This window comes from Medicago sativa, chromosome 5 (assembly GCF_051527215.1).
Source record: "Medicago sativa cultivar Bolivia chromosome 5, Bolivia_mono, whole genome shotgun sequence".
NCBI lineage: Eukaryota > Viridiplantae > Streptophyta > Magnoliopsida > Fabales > Fabaceae > Medicago > Medicago sativa.
The window spans coordinates 74,342,229-74,363,026 of record NC_140753.1 but is presented as its reverse complement, the minus strand read 5'-3'; the positions used below and the strand labels follow the sequence as shown (position 1 = coordinate 74,363,026).

The 20,798-nt window shown below is 34.0% G+C and overlaps 1 protein-coding gene across 5 annotated transcripts; it reads right to left on the bottom strand.

Moving 5' to 3' along the window:
• Nucleotides 1-5,340: 5,340 nt before the first annotated feature.
• Nucleotides 5,341-15,211, bottom strand: LOC146924933 (uncharacterized). 5 transcript variants are annotated; one of them, XM_085709894.1, is made up of 20 exons: nucleotides 15,021-15,211; nucleotides 13,477-14,227; nucleotides 13,326-13,365; nucleotides 12,498-12,550; nucleotides 11,691-11,736; nucleotides 11,311-11,403; nucleotides 10,382-10,438; nucleotides 10,239-10,290; nucleotides 10,062-10,137; nucleotides 9,776-9,887; nucleotides 9,640-9,690; nucleotides 9,018-9,178; nucleotides 8,867-8,906; nucleotides 8,207-8,259; nucleotides 7,443-7,488; nucleotides 7,063-7,155; nucleotides 6,211-6,262; nucleotides 6,032-6,107; nucleotides 5,789-5,855; nucleotides 5,341-5,702 (listed from the first exon to the last, which is right to left on the bottom strand). In XM_085709894.1, exons 2-20 carry the CDS (start codon nucleotides 14,190-14,192, stop codon nucleotides 5,607-5,609), a joined length of 1,980 nt encoding a protein of 659 aa, XP_085566020.1. In that variant the 5' UTR covers nucleotides 14,193-14,227; nucleotides 15,021-15,211; the 3' UTR covers nucleotides 5,341-5,606. The 5 variants fall into 5 exon arrangements, with proteins under 5 accessions (XP_085566020.1, XP_085566019.1, XP_085566021.1 ...); XM_085709893.1 differs by having other exon boundaries at nucleotides 13,477-14,192; XM_085709895.1 differs by having other exon boundaries at nucleotides 5,813-5,855; nucleotides 13,477-14,192.
• Between the last annotated feature and the right edge of the window lie 5,587 nt (nucleotides 15,212-20,798).

Sequence of the window (20,798 nt, the reverse complement as noted above, 5' to 3'; positions counted from 1 at the left end):
TTTGTCGGCCAATTGTAACATCATCCTAGTCCGCTTTATACAAAGGTCACCAACTCTTTTGGCAACGGACAAAGGCATGAGATTGATGCTTGATCCAAGATCAAGTAGTGCTTTACCTACATGTGTTGTGCCAATAGCTACCGGTAGAGTGACTCTTCCCGGATCTTGCTATTTCTTAGGCAACGTTCTTTGAATAATAGCACTACAATTGGCATCGATTTGGATCGTCTCTTCATCGTTGATTCTTCTTTTCTTGGAAAGGATATCTTTCATGAACTTCGCATAGACCGGCATTTGCTCCAAGGCTTCTGAGAATGGTATATCAATTTGCAACTTCTTGAAGAGTTCAAGAAACCTTGCGTATTGCCGCTCTTTGTCTTTCTTCGATGGAGCATGTGGGTATGGTAAGCGTTGAGCCACCACTTGCTTCTCAACTACTTGTTTCTTCCCTTTATCTTTCCCCACATCTTTATTCTTCCTCTCCATCTCCACTTGTACCTCAAGATCTCTTTTTTGATTTTTTTCTTTTTCAACTAATGCTTCTTTATTCTTTATATTCACTTCCTCCTCTATCTCTACACTATCCTCCTCGAACTTCTCTATAACCTCCTCGTTAACAACTTCATCTTCCTTCTTTTCTACAACAATATCATCACCTACCCCTTTACCTACTACTCTCCCACTCCTTGTAGCTATAGCTTTTGACTGCTATGCCTTGTGGTGCTCCTTAGGATTTGGTTGAGTGTTAGCGGTGAAAGCTCCCAATTGCGGAGGACCTTGAGCCATTTGTTGTGCTAACTAACCAACTTGTGTCTCAAGGCCTTTGATCGACGCGTCGGTGTTTTTCTGGTTAGCCATGGACACTTGCATGAATTGTTTCAAGACCTCCTCGGTGCTTTGGGAATTGTTAGGTTGTTGGGGGTTATTTGGTGGTGGGAATTGGTATTGATTATTGAAGGGTTGTTGGAATTGGGGGAAAGGTTGTTGGTAGAAATTTGATTGAGGATATTGGTAGTTATTGTTGTACGGTGTTCTCCAAGGTCTTTGTTGGTTTTGGTTGGCCGGATACCTTCCTTGGAAGTTGGAAGTACCCGGATTTTGTTGTGAGGTTCCGGCTTGTTGTGGTTGGTTAGGCCTTTGTTGGTTTCCCACATAGTTGACCTCTTCCTCTTCAAAAGAACCGGGTTCGGGACAATAGCCGGTTGGATGATCCCCCGTACAAAGTCCACAAGTATTGACTTGAGCGGTTCCTCCTTCTTGCTTAAGAGATTCAAGAATTTGTTTAGGCATAGCTCTCATCTCCTTTTGCATAGCTTCTATTTGTTGAGTGAGGAGCTTATTTTGAGCTAAGACCGCATCATTTGCTTCTAGTTCCAGAATACCGACTTTCCTTTGATTAGGATTCCGGTTGTGAGAGGATTTTCTTGTGTTGAGAGCCATTTGGTTAATGATTTTGACAGCTTCAGCTGGGTTTTTCAAAGCAATAGAACCTCCAGCACTTGCATCTAGCATCGTCTTGGACATGTCTTGAAGCCCTTGACGAAAAAGATATAGTTGCATTTGGCTATCAAAACCATGCTTTGGACAATTCCTTAGCAATGATTTATAACGCTCCCAAGCTTCACAAAGAGTCTCACTTTGGCCTTGAGCAAAAGTTGTAATTGAAGTTTTAGCCTCAAGATGCCTATCTTCCGGAAAGAACCTTTCTTGAAATGCTTTCTCTAGCTCACCCCAATTTTCCATCAAAGAAGTTGGTTGATCAAGATACCACTCCTTAGCCTTCCCGATCAAAGAATGAGGAAACAATTGCACAAACACACCCTCTTCCTCATCTTCCTTCATACCAAGTGTACCGGCGGTAACATAGAAGTTGGTAAGATGTTTATATGGATCCTCATGATCCATACCGGTAAACTGGTTATGAGTTATCAAGTTTATCAACCCCGACTTCAGCTCAATTGATTTGGCATTACGATTGCCAAGATTAGCTAGCCTCCTTGGACTAACCCACATAGGTAGAGCATTCTCATCTTCATTAGCCATGTCTACTTCTGGTTCACTCCTCGGAGATGAATGTGCAGAAGAATGTGAAGAATCACCTAGTGATATAGTATGCACCGAACCTGACGGAGAAGGAATAAAAAGTAAAGATTCCGGCTGAGCCAGCCTGGCTAATCTCCTAGCTTCCTTTGCTTGCTTTCTAAGTAACCTAGCAGTTTTCTCAATCTCTGGATCAAATTGTAGGTCTTCGTGAGCAACGGTACCTCGCATAAACAAAGTTCACCAAGACTATACCAAGTGGTTAGCATAAAAAATAATGAATGATATATGTGTATAAGTATATGCATGAAAGAATTTTGTGCAAAATTGACTTAACATGACAAAATTGTTTCCATACTTATAATAAAATTTCCGTTACTCCCCGGCAACGGCGCCATTTTGATGTAAGATTTTTCCTACATGTCATATAACTATGTACACGTGAGTATATATAGGATCGTTTCCACAGGGAGTTACGTTTAATCATAAGCATTTACACAATCGTTCACATTAAGGGTTTGGATATAATTTGTTTGTTTGTAACACTATATCCATATTTGACACTAAAGTAAAAACGAGAGGGGATCGAACTATTTCGCTTGCGGTATAAGATAACGAGCAAGCATAACAGCAGCAATCTCTCGATCGATTAACAGACTCTAGCTTTATAACCAATATTATTACAATCATTTCTACAATATCCTTCGTGTCCAAAGCGACATCGTTATTTCCAAGTTAGCGTTTAAACATTCGTGTCCAAATTCCTTAAACGATAACAAAGTCGATCGGATAACTTAATCGACCGTGTCCAGCCTGATTAAGTATCCGAAAGCATTAAAATCTTGATTAAAAGTAATTATCAAAGGTTTACAAACTTGTCAAGAGTGATATAACATAAGATAGATTGTTATTCTAGTTCTAGATTCAAGAGTTTGTGTCCAAATCATCTTGAATCTCTTTGAAAGCATTAAAAGCAAGAATAACAACAATATTGAATCATTAAGCTAGAACCTTATATATTAAAAGATCAAAAGATTACATAATAGCTTGATAGTTACCTCAATACTACAAAGAAGGTGATAGTTACATATAGACATGTAAACTAATGCAAGGAATGAAGGAAAGATGAAGATTCCATGCCAAGATCCTTGATGTCTCAATGAATCTAGGGTTGAATCTACTCCTTAATCACTTGCTTTGTGTTTCTCTCTATGAAATAGCTCTAACCTCTCTCTAGAAATGTATAAAATGTTTCAATGGAATAGTGAATAGTGTTAGAGAGAGGGAAAAGTTATATTTAAATGGGCTGAAAACGTGACAACTCGCGTAAGCGAACATCATCTCGCGCAAGCGAATTGCATAAATATTAAGCTCTGACCAATGAAGTCTTGCCACGTAGCCCTTAGCCTAGATGAACTTGCATCTCGCGTAAGCGACATTCACTCGCGTAAGCGAATATGCTTCAATCTTTAAACCGCCTTTGAGTCTGGCTTGAGCGAACTAAAAGCGAGATGAGAAGCGACATGATTAGTTGCTCCCTGGAACTTTCTCGCGTAAGCGACTAATACTCGCGTAAGCGACATGCCAATTTCCATGAGCGATCTGAAAGCGAACTGGAAGCGAAATGATAAGATGCTCCCTGGAACTTTCTCGCGTAAGCGAAATGTTCTCGCTTAAGCGAGTTTTGCTTGGCTTAGAAACTTGAGTTTTGGTCCTTGCTTGTCATTTTCTGCATAAATTGGGTAGAATCAGGCATGTAAAGCATAAATGGTATAAATACACAATTGAAAGCTTTTCCATAGATAACTTGCATAACAAGTCACTAAAAATGCCTCTTTTAACATAAGAAATATATTACTTTTGAGCACTTATCAAAAGGAGAATGTGATCAATATTGACCAGTAACTCAGTATGCTTGATGGCTATGCAGTACGCGTATATACAATTTTTAGAAACATATAAATGAAAAATTATGATAATGTATGTTTTTAAAATATTAATGTACATTAAGATATTTGAGAAAATTATATTGTAACTTTGTGACATGTAACGATGGGGCTAGTTACTCACCTTCTTATAAAATCGATGATAACGCTTGAGCAATTCCCATGATAGCGCTAATTGTACAAATTTAGGTTAATGATGGTTTGGAAAGAAGAAGAAAACAATGTACTGGAAATAAGTTTGTTTATAGTTTGTTATTAGATTTGTCATCTTCTTGTGATTCATATTTAAGACGAGACATTTTAGTATTCGACTTTCCCCGCAAAGTTATATCGCCTCGAGCACTATACTCTGGTGTTTCCAATGCTTTAGTATTTCAACTGCCATGTGCCCTTTAATAGCTTCAGTGTTTTTTTTTATTTTTTTCTTATTGCTTCTTTATCTCTTGGTCAAACTCCTTGCTTGGTGGAAACTTTGGTAAACTTAAAGTATCGCAAGGTAGATGATGTATAGTGAAGAACTTACCCTTAAGTGCAAAAAGTTGTAGATCCTCGTTGTTCTGGTGCCATTGAAATGAACAAGTGCCAATGCAATAGAAGGAAAGTTTTTCAACATATAGGCAACTTGTCATTTGTAAGAGTTTTGTTCTTTGCCAATAGTCTTCAGGTGGAGAACCACAAAGCTTAAAAATAAAAAATATCATAAAAAAATGTTGTTTACAATTCACACGCATTAACGTAGCGTGTCCGTCAAAAAATAATAAAAGTATGTAAAACTAGTTCAAATGACGATGTCAAACTTGCTATCTTAAACACATCAACCCAGATTCAAATTTCGAACATAGTAATATGTAACTTCAATATTGCTTATCACTTCGTTTACGAATAAAAAAAAGGTCAAAATCATTTTCATTTTATTTTATGAACATTTCCATTTAAAAATATCAGAAGAAAAATACTCTATCCGTCCTATAATAAGTGAGTCTTTTGTAAAAAAATATCGTCCTGAAATAACTTATTCATTTCACTTTTCAGTGCAATATTAATTACTTTTATCAATTATAATTTAATTAACATTACTTTCAACACTCTCAATTCAATATATTTCATTTTGCATTTATGATAATTGAAAATGCACAAATACTTGAGAAGATCACTTAAAACTATTTTTCTCTCTCCTTTGTTTATACATTTTTCTTAATATATATGTGTGAAATGAGCAAAAGACTCATAGGACGGAGGAAGTAATAATTATGAGTTTTTTTTAATAATAATAATTAAGAGTTCTGAATTCAATAATAATTATGAATTTTTTTTGAGAGAAAATTAGCCTATAGCTTTTTATTAAAAATCAAAGTCGAGATACAAAGAGGTACATCATCAAAAACATGGAGACTAACTAGAGAAGTAGCCTATCGAACAAGAGTATGAGCGATCACATTCGCTTGTCTCCGACTAAACTCCACCTTAGAGTTTTCAAAACTCAGATATATCATTCCTGCCCTTATTGAAATAATCCACAACTAATAATTATGAGTATCTCACCAAATTCAACAACATAAAAATATAACTTGAAAGGAAAAGAGATGAATAAGCGAGAAACCCTTCCACAAGGTACTAATTTTACTTGCTTCCTTCTTCTTCTTCTTCTTCTCGGCATTCTCCAACCTCCTCCCGCAGAAGGCCAGGAACTAAAGCATATATTTCGAAACAATCTTTCTGCACAAGAAAGTTTACATTGAGATAATTTAACTACAAATACAACTTATATTATTTTATTTCAAATACAAAGATTAAGAACTTACAGTTTTTTGAACATTGACTTTTACCCAATCAGCAGAAGGTCCTATGTCAACCACAGCTGTTCCCGACCTAGCATCCACATATGTTAGCATAGGTATGCAAGTAGTGAATAAAACAAAGTGCCAAAGTACAAAATTTCTCATGGCTATAAGTTGGCAACACATTTCACCTTCTAACTACACAAACAAGTAAGCAATCACAACACACAGTAAAAAGAATATAGAAAGGAGTATCCGTGTCTTAACTGTGGTCTTGAAGGTTTACTCCGTGCTGCTTTGACTGCATTATCCATATAAGATGGGCTCTTACGTTTAGGTACATCTGATTCAATAAGGTGCATGATTCAATACTGAGAATAATTTAACATTGTATAACACCTACAACATAATTAAAATTTATAGCACAAGGAATGGGAGGACCATACTGATGCTCTTAAGCTGCTTTTCACGCTTTTGCACAGACACAGCATTCCTATCCTAAGAAATCAGAAGCATTGAACAATTCTATGGATGTAAGAAAACAGAAAATGAAAAAGGAAAATAAAAACTTTAAAATTCCACCAAACCTAATTGCAATAAACAATTTCAGATATTGTTCAGGCAACTTTTACATAAAATTTAACCCAGATAATGATGCCTTAAACTCGAATGCAGCTAATACTAATTATCATAAGAGATTCCTAACATATCATAAGATTCCCTTTCTTGAAAATCGGCACTTTTCCAAACCCAGAAAATAGAAGGAATTCTCGGATTTTGCCTTGGGGGAAAATACTTTTATGCATACCTCTTCGGGTTGATCTAGACTATACTCTATTCTCGTAAGATGATAGACACTAGCTAATAGTCCTCCTGGTGCTACATCATAGGCACATTGGGAACATACATAATTGTAACATGGGTGGGGAAAAGGAGCGAAAATCCTGGGAAACAGATAGCTCCTTATGATTTAATTTCAATAAAGCATTAACCGGGAAATACGAATGCTACTTGACTTGTGTTATAACAACTAAAGTTTTTTAGATATATATGAAGAATTTTGAACCTGTAAATATACCAACAAAATTCTCTTAAACCAGAACAAATGATTTTGACAGACAATCAAAACGAGAATTACAGTATCAGCGTGTTAATGTCTATTTTTAAAAAATTCTCCTGTTTCAAATGCAAAATAAGCTAATCAAACACATTCAGTTAATAAGATCGTGGTGATGATAATACTCCTTATATAGATCATTATTGTTCATGCTACAGAAATCAAATACAAATCACGTTACCTGATTTTCAACATTCACAGGCTCTGGAGGAGATGCGATAGGTACATTCAGATTGCCGCCTTTTATGTTATGCCTTTCATAATCAAGAAGGGCCTAGAGTAACATTTGAAACAACAACAATGAAACAAGTGTTAAAAAGGTGAGGATTACAGGACTGCATCATTCTGAAGGTAAAATTTAAACCACTCAAGCAATTCGCGCAAATGCATATGAATATATTATTGACATCAAGAGTCAACATTCACATGCAAACAAAGCGTTCACTCATAAACTTCAAATGAACACCAACAAGAATATATATAAACTATATTTGTAATTTCTAAATGTCAAAATTCAAATAAAAGGTATAATTATAATATAACTTATTAGTCAAGAATCACCTTCTCATAAAATCTCCGGAAAGTCCAGGAAACTGTGGTGCAAGTCCTGCATAAGATGAAAACAAAGGACAATATTGGTATATTACTGAGAATAATCAGGTTTATCCAAAAAGCTCACAAAGGATCTCCAGAAAAGGGTAAAGAAACACATGCCACTCATAATTTAAAAAAAAAAAAAAAAATATGCAAAGCTATGCAAATAAACTTTTCTATCAATATGAAAATTTATCATCAATTAATATTTCATCATAAGCTTTTCTTCTTCAAAAAAAAAAATTTCATCATAAGCACCCATCGTAGCTTTTTCCATTTACATAAAATGTGACCACAACTTGTTCTCAACAACCTTTCCAATACACACTATCATTGCAATGTTGTAAAAAAGAGTGGTAAGCGTTCCAAAATTTTAAAATGATATAAAAGTATCATGTGTCCGTTGGATCACACCTGCAAATGCCCAAGCATGCAAACTTCACGGTTCAGATGTCCAGTCCTAGGCATAAGGGAGGGGATGTTGAGAGTTTCAAATTACAAGAATAACGGTTGTATGAGGGTAAACCTCACTCCACAAGCTAGCTCTTAGAGTTAAGTTAAGCCCAAACAAACATTCTAAGAAGATTAGACACAACACATATCACAAATTTGACATCAAATAACACTTAAAAAGAAACAAAAACACAAATGAAAATTGGAAATATAAGGAAATATCACAATTTCAGAGCCATTAACGAGATCAAGACATGAAAGTGCAAGTTAGTCCTTACTTTGGGAGTTTGAAAGACTCTCCCACACTCCGCCACAACTTACATGAGGTTACCTATTCAAAAATACAAGACAATTAGGTATATATCCTATAAACAATGAAAACAACTTATTTGAAATAAACAAATAGACAGCCTAAAGTTCCATCATCAGTGCTAGTTTGCCTCGAGAAAGAATGCGTCAAATTTCGCTCATATAAGGCAAAACTACTTGAAACCTGAGAATTTATGATAATTGGAAATTTCAAATCTCTATAAGTTCCACATATTTTGAATTATATTTGTTTTCACAATGCACTGGCATTTTGGCAATCACAATTACCTTCTTACAGACTGAAGTGGGAATAAATACACCAAATTCCTTCTACAAGTTTAAATTCTCTCCACATATTTATGTGTGTTGTGTGTGTGCATGTGTTCACTATATTTTACTTGCACGTTTAAAAGTGTTCTTCTCACTGATCGTAGCTTACAATCCGTAAGAATAACAAAAAAGACCAAATTAAATTTCAAACAACTCATTCAGTGTACCAACAAGCTTAACCATCAACCAATATTTAAAATCACTATGGACCTCTACAATATTTAATCGTTTTTCCCAAACCAGCTACATAAGTTTGAATGAAACATTCAACATAATAGAAAGGAAAAATAAATGAATACCTTCTCATAGCCTCCCAATCTCATCACAGCTCTCCATAACCTTATGTTCCACCAAAAAAAGCATTAGTCCAGAGCGACAACATTTTAGAAGCTGGTGAATTTTGTCATATTCAAAGATGGCTAAAAATTTAAATCAATAGAGATAACTCACTTAAGGCAATTAAGCCATTCTCCATAAAATTTGGGAGGTTTGAAGTCCATGCTCCTCTCCCTAAAGAAGTTTTCAAGCTCCTTCATAAAAGCTGCTTGGTCCTCTTCTGTTCCCGACTCATTTCCATCATAATAATGATCAGCATCCAAGAAAAACATGTTCTGCGAAGAACACAACACCGCATCAACAATTTTTCAAGGGTTCTAGTTCTACTCAATGTGCTGGCATGTAAGCTCCTAATGACAGATACCCTCAGCATAGGACCTTTTGAAGGGTGAACATTGTAATATTTGTAAAGATTTATTATATAGACTGGGGATGCAATGCAAATTTACTATGAATATTTACATGGCATCAAGCAATCAACTTTCTTTTATATATTTATATTGCTCAAGAATGAAGGGGAATATAACATAATAGTCTACAAACAGGTAATAGCATCCTTTGTATAAGCTGAATTTCCCACCCACTCCGCCATGAACTTTGCACAACTCCAATGGCAACTCTCACGGGAAGGGGAAATAGTGAAAAAGATAGCTTAACTTTCATCATAATACTAATATATTATTAATGCAGATAAATAGATATTAAAGTAAGATAGAGCAGTTAGAATATGCAGTACCTCCTCCCGCAGAAGGCCAGGAACTAAAGCATATATTTCGAAACAATCTTTCTGCACAAGAAAGTTTACATTGAGATAATTAACTACAAATACAACTTATATTATTTTATTTCAAATACAAAGATTAAGAACTTACAGTTTTTTGAACATTGACTTTTACCCAATCAGCAGAAGGTCCTATGTCAACCATAGCATCCACATATACCCAATCAGCAGAAGGTCCTATGTCAACCACAGCTGTTCCCGACCTAGCATCCACATATGTTAGCATAGGTATGCAAGTAGTGAATAAAACAAAGTGCCAAAGTACAAAATTTCTCATGGCTATAAGTTGGCAACACATGTCACCTTCTAACTACACAAACAAGTAAGCAATCACAACACAGTAAAAGGAATATAGAAAGGAGTAACCGTGTCTTAACTGTTGTCTTGACGGTTTACTCCGTGCTTCTTTGACTGCATTATCCATATAAGATGGGATCTTACGTTTAGGTACATCTGATTCAATAAGGTGCATGATTCAATACTGAGAATAATTTAACATTGTAACACCTACAACATAATTAAAATTTATAGCACAAGAAATGGGAGGACCATACTGATGCTCTTAAGCTGCTTTTCACGCTTTTGCACAGACACAGCATTCCTATCCTAAGAAATCAGAAGCATTGAACAATTCTATGGATGTAAGAAAACAGAAAATGAAAAAGGAAAATAAAAACTTCCAAATTCCACCAAAAACCTTTATGATAGGGTCACCAACTTCACCATTTCCAAGAAGACGTTGTGAGTGCCAACCCTAGACACAATCATCAATTGAAAATGATCGTGAGATACAAATAAGTATAGTGCTCACGGCAATAAGGACAGAGTCATAGTTCAACTCCTATCGCATAGACTACAAATACTAAGGGTGCAAATTTACCTAATTGCAATAACCAATTTCAGATATTGTTCAGGCAACTTTTACATAAAATTTAACCCAGATAATGATGCCTTAAACTCGAATGCAGCTAATACTAATTATCATAAGAGATTCCTAACATATCATAAGATTCCCTTTCTTGAAAATCGGCACTTTTCCAAACCCAGAAAATAGAAGGAATTCTCGGATTTTGCCTTGGGGCAAATACTTTTATGCATACCTCTTCGGGTTGATCTAGACTATACTCTATTCTCGTAAGATGATAGACACTAGCTAATAGTCCTCCTGGTGCTACATCATAGGCACATTGGGAACATAGATAATTGTAACATGGGTGGGGAAGAAGAGCGAAAATTCTGGGCAATAGATAGCTCCTTATGATTTAATTTCAAGAAAGCATTAACCGGGAAATATGAATGCTACTTGACTTGTGTTAACAACTAAAAAATTTTAGATATATATATGAAACATTTTGAACCTGTAAATATACCAACAAAATTCTCTTAAACCAGAACAAATGATTTTGACAGACAATCAAAACGAGATTTGCAGTATCAGCGTGTTAATGTCTATTTTTCAAAAATTCTCCTTATATAGATAATCCAACACAATCTTGATTATGAGCTGTTTCAAATCCAAAATAAGCTAATCAAACACACTCAGTTAATAAGATTGTGGTGATGATAATACTCCTTATATAGATCATTATTGTTCATGCTACAGAAATCAAATACAAATCACATTACCTGATTTTCAACATTCACGGGCTCTGGAGGAGATGCGATAGGTACATTCAGATCGCCGCCTTTTATGTTATGCCTTTCGTAATCAAGAAGGGCCTAGAGTAACATTTGAAACAGCAACAATGAAACAAGTGTTAAAAAGGTGAGGATTACAGGACTGCATCATTCTGAAAGTAAAATTTAAACCACTCAAGCAATTCGCATAAATGCATATGAATATATTATTGACATCAAGAGTCAACATTCACATGCAAACAAAGCGTTCACTAATAAACTTCAAATGAACACCAACAAGAATATATATAAAATATATTTGTAATTTCTAAATGTCAAAATTCAAATAAAACGTATAATTATAATATAACTTATTAGTCAACAATCACCTTCTCATAAAATGTCCGGAAAGTCCAGGAAACTGTGGTGCATGTCCTGCATAAGATGAAAAAAGAGGACAATATTGATATATTACTGAGAATAATCAGATTTATCCAAAAAGCTCACAAAGGATCTCCAGAAAAGGGTAAAGAAACACATGCCACCCATATCATTAAAAAAAAATGCATAGCTATGCAAATAAACTTTTCTATCAATATGAAAATTTATCATCAATTAATATTTCATCATAAGCACCCATCATAGCTTTTTCCATTTACATAAAATGTGACCATAAATTGTTCTCAAGAACCTTTCCAATACACACTACCATTGCAGTTGTAAAAAAAGAGTGGTAAGCGTTCCACATTGGATATTGATATGGTCTTAACAATAAGTGGGGGGCAACTCTCGCCCTAAGAGCTAGCTTTTGAAGTTAAGTTTGGAGCAAACCAAAATTTTAAAATGATATAAAAGTATCATGTGTCCGTTGGATCACACCTGCAAATGCCCAAGCATGCAAACTTCACGGTTCAGATGTCCAGTCCTAGGCATAAGGGAGGGGATGTTGAGAGTTTCAAATTACAAGAATAACGGTTGTATGAGGGTAAACCTCACTCCACAAGCTAGCTCTTAGAGTTAAGTTAAGCCCAAACAAACATTCTAAGAAGATTAGACACAACACATATCACAAATTTGACATCAAATAACACTTAAAAAGAAACAAAAACACAAATGAAAATTGGAAATATAAGGAAATATCACAATTTCAGAGCCATTAACGAGATCAAGACATGAAAGTGCAAGTTAGTCCTTACTTTGGGAGTTTGAAAGACTCTCCCACACTCCGCCACAACTTACATGAGGTTACCTATTCAAAAATACAAGACAATTAGGTATATATCCTATAAACAATGAAAACAACTTATTTGAAATAAACAAATAGACAGCCGCTAGTTTGCCTCAAGAAAGAATGCGTCAAATTTCGCTCATCTAAAGCAAAACTACTTGAAACCTGAGAATTAAAAGAAAACTATACCTTAAGTAGCCAAATTTACAAACTCTTAGGTGCATCAAAATCAACTGTCCATTTATTAATCTAACAAAAAAGATTCCAGGGTAATGAAGGGAATAGAGTATGGGGCAGGCTGGTATCGTCCTTCCAGTAATTAACAAAACCCATTATATCTTGCTATTGTCATGAGAGTTCATGATAATTGGAAATTTCAAATCTCTATAATTTTCACATATTTTGAATTATATTTGTTTTCACAATGCACTGGCATTTTGGCAATCACAATTACCTTCTTACATACTGAAGTGGGAATAAATACACAAAATTCCTTCGACAAGTTTAAATTCTCTCCACATATTTATGTGTGTTGTGTGTGTGCATGTGTTCGCTATATTTTACTTGCACGTCTAAAAGTGTTCTTCTCACTGATCGTAGCTTACAATCCATAAGAGTAACAAAAAAGACCAAATTAAATTTCAAACAACTCATTCAGTGTACCAACAAGCTTAACCATCAACCAATATTTAAAATCACTATGGACCTCTACAATATTTAATCGTTTTTCCCAAACCAGCTACATAAATTTGAATGAATCATTCAACATAATAGAAAGGAAAAAATAAATGAATACCTTCTCATAGCCTCCCAATCTCATCACAGCTCTCCATAACCTTATGTTCCACCAAAAAAAGCATTAGTTCAGAGCGACAACATTTTAGAAGCTGGTGAATTTTGTCATATTCAAAGATGGCTAAAAAATTAAATCAATAGAGATAACTCACTTAAGGCAATTAAGCCATTCTCCATAAAATTTGGGAGGTTTGAAGTCCATACTCCTCTCCCTAAAGAAGTTTTCAAGCTCCTTCATAAAAGCTGCTTGGTCCTCTTCTGTTCCCGACTCATTTCCATCATAATAATGATCAGCATCCAAGAAAAACATGTTCTGCTGCGAATCCGGGTTTTCATTATCTACAGGCTCAGCAACTTGCTCTTCACCGTCCTTACTTTCAACTTCTAAAACATTCTTAATTCCTGTCCTTGTATCATCAGGGGCAGGAAGTTTTTTGGCGTCCACCTTCATATCAGAAGCATCTTCACCCTTAGCTGTGTCCAACATATGAGCATCAGCCGCCTCAACCGAATGAAGGGTATCTTGAACATTTTCTTGTGAAATACCTTCTGAAACAACCTTGGGTTTCACATTTTCATCCTCAGCATGCACCTCTTCCTTCCCAATTTTGACATCATCTGACACATTTTCAACATTCTTTGAAGTTTCCTCTACAGTAACCGGTTGAACTTCAAGATGCATCTCTTGAACAATAATCATCTCATGATCATCTCCTAATTCCAAACCAGCAAGATTATCAATAATCATCTCATGATCATCTCCTAGTTTTGAATTTTCATTTTCACCAATGACATGGTCAGCTTCCTCTACATTAACATTCGCCGGAACACCCTGACCCACTTTGTCGTTTTCTTTTGTATCACTCATCTGCAAAATTTAAAGCATGAAAACACAATAACCCCCTACACCAACTTCATTATATTAATTCAAACATTCAAGAAAAAATTGGTAAAAAAAAAAAAACACATAAAAATAGAACCAAGGAAAGGAAAAAAAAAAAACATAACTTCAGTCTCCACCACACCCAAAAAAAAAAAAAAAAAGCACAAGAATAACAACAACAACCACCAAGCCTTATCACAATAAGTGGGGTCAGCTACATGAATCAAACAACGTCATAGTGTTCTATTACTGGTTTCTCTTATAGTTTTTCTAGGTCTTACCCTATCTCTAGTGATTTGACTCGCATCCATTTGTTCTCCTCTCTTTACTACAGAATCCACAAGTCTTCTCTCTACATGCCTAAACCACCTAAATCTGGTTTCTACCATCTTTTCTACTATAGATGATACCCCAACGCTCTCCATAATGTTGTCATTTCTAATTTTATCCGGTCTAGTCTTACCACACATCAAAGCGACATCCTTATATCTATTAGGCTTAACTACGTTCGTGTTGGTTCTTTACCAACGAAAACACCGGTCTTACAGTTGTCCGATAAAATTCTCCCTTCAACTTGAGCAGCACTTCGCAAGAATAAATAAAAATAAAAAGAGAATGAAACCTTGCTATTAATACTAAACCCTAGCCAGACGCCAGTAATCTACTTGTAGAACAACTATGGTTTACTAACACACAAAAAAAAAAAAGTGCTTTTGAAATTCAAAAATCTCAAAACGTTGATTTGCATGGTAATTTAACTCAATGATGCGAAATTCAAAGAGAAAAAAAAATTGAAAAATTAGTAGAGATTACCTGTGCAAATTGAGATTGAAGGGTGATCCTAAAGTGTGAGGAGAGAAAACCCTAAATTGGATACGCTGATAAATTGAATTTGGAAAAACCCTAAATTGTACTGTTTAAGTAGAGAAAACCCTAAATTGAATTTGATGCGCGTTTCTATCACGCGCCGCGTTACGTTGGAGTAAAAGAACAGAGGGAAGGACATTGTTCGACGTCGTTTTAGAAGTATTTATGATATTTGGAATTTCCAAATATCATAAATACTTCTAAAATGTTATTTAAAATAAAAAAAATATTTGAATAACCATTTTATAATAATGTTTGTGACAATTTTTTATGTCAAACTCACATTATATTTTTTTTTCTCTATTGATTTGATTTTCGTGTCAATAGATACTTTTATTTGTAAAGATATATGGTTATTCATTAGGTTGTCAAACAAATGGATTTTATTCGCAAAAAAAAAAAAAAAATAGATGTTTAAATAACACAACTCTTTAAAAAAATCATTTTTGAGATAGCCTGCGATTGTAAATGTGATTGGGGTTAATTATAGTTTTGTCTCCTTATTTTTACTCATTCATGAAATTGATTCTCCCATTTTAAAAACACATTGTTTTGGTTTTTCTATCAAATTTCTTTACTTAAAATTGGTGATTTGATATATTTTAAATGACATGACACATTGTTTGATTGTGTAGGGTGATTATCATTCATATAAAAAAATATGTATGTGTCAATTTGACGGAGGTTAATTATACTTAAAATTGGTTTTTCTATCATGATTTTGTCCCTGTATTTGGCCGCAAAAGGTAAACTATATTTACCTCTGCAGTCAAAGAAATAAAATTGATGTTGATTGTATTGTATAAATTTAGTTTTCGCTCCTCTCAAGTTTTCTCTCCTCCTAAATATTTGATTTTTGGGTTACATCTCCTGTCATCTTTGAGATAAATTTGAGTTGTTCTGTCACCTCCGGTTATGATTTATATCGGGGAGGGACCTGTTGTATTCTAGGAGGATATACGTTTATGAGGCGGATAAAATCCTCAAGGACAGTGACTATGTCGCGCCTCAGGTTAGATAATGGTTTATTGTTTTGCAGGTTACATATGAGTTGTTGACAGAAGATGTTGATAGAGTTGTATAAGTGTGTAGTTATATAAAATTTCAATGACGGCTAAGTTTATTTATCTCCTTTTTGCTTATATTTGATTCATGTATATATATTTACTTTGATTATTATTTAGAGATAATTATCATGACTAATTTTTACAACATGGCATTATTTTGTGTTTCGAATGGTATTCAGAGAAACTGTTATGCATTGACCAACCCAAACATGTGGGGATATATGAGAGCAACTATGTGTATGCCAGCAATCTTTGTTCTACAATATGTAGTGTGTATTTGGATAAAATATTGCAAAATTCCATTCCGCTTCCAGCTCCTCGAGGAACAAATTTCCACACAATTGGTGTTTTAGACATCTACGATATGAGGTAGATTATTCTCTACTTAAGTAACTTGCATATTGTATACAATGATACTTGTAGTCTTTTTGTTTTTTGACCTAATTCCTTTTTGTTTCTCAATAATTTGACTAGTTGGAAAAACTTGTAATGGATCGTAGTTTCAATACTAGCCAAGTATTGAGATAAAAGAATACATTCATTGGTATTGAGTATAGTTTAGATTCGTATCAGAATTGAATGTGTTGGTTATCAATATTTGTTTACTTCGGTGTTTTAAGTTTTCATTTTTGACTGATAAAATAAATATTAGAAATTGCATTGTGGCAAAAAAATATATATATTTGGTGTTTTTATTTTTATTGCATTGTGGATATTTTACCAACACCAGAAGGTGCATATAACAATGCAGGAGCACCCAACCCTCCAGCTCCCACAACTAAAATTGATGATTTTAACAAATTTGTTTGTCCTGCACACCATATGAATAAATAAAATGTACTTCAAAACAATTTTTAAAGATTAGGAATTGTTAAGACTTAAAGGGTTCTAATTTCTATAAAGTAATTGCAAACCAAAACCAATTACTATATTCCAAGAGTCTGTTTGAAACAGTTTATTTGAATTTATCTACTACTATAAAGATTGTTTGGGTGAACTTACAGAAACAGTTTATGATATGTACATAACTTGCTTTTATCTTATTTTCATAAGCTCCCATGATAGCATATGTTTTGGACCAGGTTTACGCCCATGATTATCGTCCTAACAACTGCCCCGGATTGAGCTCCACAAGAAGCCTTCCATGCACATCACCGCTCAAGAGCACTGCGCTGACAATCAGGATTGTTGATACGATCTCTAACTGGCTCCCGCATCCATCATCGTCGGGTTTCATGGAAACAGTTAGAGTTGGGCACTCTCCTATATAAAGCCATCGACACGCCATTCCAAATGGATTCACACTTTTTCACCACATTCATCACTCTTCTAGACAATCTTCTTTAGATTCTCTCATGTAATATCATTGTATCCTCACCGGAGAACTGTCTCATCCGTGAGCTAGTAGCACCGTGCACCTCTTGATACCATTTGTTGGCAATTAAAATTTTAAACTGTCCAGCAGAATTTATACACAGTCTGCACAAGGAACTGTTGGAGTCTCCATTTTGGAATTCTCTTCCAATTCTTACTTGACAACAATAAAAACAATGTAAACTACTTGATATCCTATTTATACAAATAAGATGTTGTTAGTGTATAGACAATAATGTTAGTGTATTCATGCACACATTAAAAGTGATAATTAAGCCTTTGAAATCAACCCTTACTTCCAATTTCAAAGCCAAACTGAAAGAGAGCATAAATATAAAGTATTAAGTGACTTATAAATATGAAGGTAAAAAAACTGATGTCACTTAATTGGGAAACTGTTTATTGAATAGCACACTTACACTCAAGGGAAGCAAGCAACACTGTCCACTACAAAATCTTTCTGAAAAATTCTCCCAGGAGTCGTTGATTTATTAAGAAAAAAGCTCAAGATAGCAAAACTCGAATGATATATCATATACTCTTGGGAGAATTTTTCAGTTCCCATTTTTGTTTTGAAAAATTATAATCCATACTTAAGACCTGACATTTCAACATTTCAACAAATATAAGTAATTGAGAACTACTTACTAGTGAGGTTTACACTTTTTTCGGGCATCTCTTTTTTTATCATTTTTATTTAAGCTCTTTTTTATGGCAAAAAAAATTCTTTTCATCATCATCATCATCATTATTTTTTTGAAAAATTCAACATTTACATTATTTTGATGATTCAATTTTTCGTTCCTTTTATTACTATTATTATTTGTGGAAAATGATATTTGCATCTACTTTTTTACAGTATTATATTTTTATTTTGGCAAATATTTTATACGTTTTATGATAATTTCAACAAAAAAAAAATAGGATGTAATAATGCTTAGGTTAAGAAGTTTCAATTAATCACAGTTTATGAAAATTATTTACTCAAGTTTTTATGTGTTATGCATATGAGTTCTCCAACACCCGTCTCTGAATATCCCCATTTTACGATTCCTTCCACTGATAGAGTCAGAGATAACTACGAGGGTCACCACAATGAGTGGAAATAAATAATGTATATTCCGATTATCATCTTCTTTTTCATGGGATTGTTGGTGATCGTTTTCTGTCCCAACATATTCAAATGTTGCCTTCCTGCTCGACCAGTACCAGCACTGGCAACTGAGACTACTCCGACACCACAACAGGTGGTGGACGTTCCAGAGGAAGTTTCGAAGGATAGGTCTAGTAGTTAGTTTTTTTTTTTTAATAAAGAAAAAATATGTAATAAAGAACTTCAATAATGATTAATGGCACTTCAACTTTTTATAGTTTAATTTTTTTTTAAGTTTTTTACTTCCTTTTTTCTTTTGAATGAATCTTTTCACCTTCTTAACTAGTGACTTAATGCACTTATTTCAAATAAAAACAAGTGTAAAGATCCAGGATTACTAGGATTAGACATATTAAATAAGGCTACGTTTGTACGCACGCGCACACACACAAATATATATATATATATATATATATATATATATATATATATATATATAAGCAAAATTCATTTAACCAAGAAACTATTTAAATCATTAACCAGCATACCATTTAATGTTTCAAATCTTTTAACCAAGAAATATTGGTTTTAGTTATCCAACTAGATAAGCTATCAAAACTTGGCTTACGGTATTAGAAATTATATGTGTACGTAGTATGCATATATAAAATAAAATAATATAATATATTGAAAGGAATAGTATTTTTCTACTCTTATCAATTTCACTCTCAATTTTGACGATGTGATATTAATGGTATAATGAAGTGGAAGTCATGTCGTAATTTGTTCAATTTAAATTAAACAAAATATTTTAAATTTCATTTTTATTTCTGAAATTTGTAAAAAATTAAATTAAATTAAATTAAAACAACAAAAAAATGAAATGGCCCAACAACAACATTAACACCGATCCCAAATGTACACCCGGCATCAATGTAGCCAAAAATCTTATAAGATATCACGTGTACGCATTTGGATCATTAGTCATCTCTGGTGGCATAGCTTTTTCGATCACCACAATTCTTAGCGCTACTGTACCAGTGCTGTTGGACGTAGTCGCGCTCTTCGCTTCTTCATGACCATCTCAGGCATGTTCTACATGTTAGGAAGCACATTCATGCTCCTTGCCATGACCAACTTAATTCAAATGAAGTTAGGAGCCATAGATTGTAGTTCTGACACTATTACTACGGTTTTTCCTCTATTGATCGGTGTTCCTATTGTGGTTTTCATTTCCACAACTCTTTGTGTTTATGCTTTTAATGCCGAGCAAAATTAACATGTTATATACATTTTATTTGTAAATATTTTACATAAATGAATAAATTTTATCTATTTTACCGATTTGTTTTATGTTCATTTCAATTTATTTTAATATTTTTCTTTGATACAAGGTTTTAATATTGTTTTCAATTGAGTACAAAAAAAATGACTCGTTAAGTAAAAAGTATAATCAGTTCCAAGAGAAAAATAAAATTAGACATATGTGAATAGAGACGAGCTATATCTTGATTTAATGAATAAACCGCTTTAATAATCAAAATAGGACTTGCGAGTTCATAAATTTTTTCACCTTCTTAACTAGTAGACTTAATGCACTTTTTTTTTTAAACTAGTGCTTGAACTGGTGTGATGGACATAAAGTTAATTGTTTAAATGATTAATGTTTGTAAAATGGCAGTATGATATATAAAAATAAAACACTAATTCATTATATATTTGAATCAATTTTGACAAAACTTACTCATTAATCAAAAAGAAAACAAACACACACGTACGCACGCATGCACTCGAGTGTGCACACACATATCTTGAAGGAGCTAAAATTGATTCTAAAGGTGTAGAATTGATTTCTACATCAATAACTCATTTTTAATTAGAATCAATTTTACATAATCAATGCACTCAAAATCAATTTTTATCACAGGACAACCTAACACATGCTAAATAAGACTAAAAAGATTCAATTTGGTCTTCCCAGAATGTCTTCTCAAGATTCTGTTCAAATGTCGGCAATTGACGCGATCATTGGGATAAATTCCCTATTCACGGTGGCGACCTTCGTAGGCTTTGGATGGACCCAAAACGGTCCATCCAACAACATCAACACGACCCAAATTGCACTCCAAGCACCGACATAGATATGTTTTTGGTCATCTTCAACACGGTCGCATTCGTGTCATTCTTGTT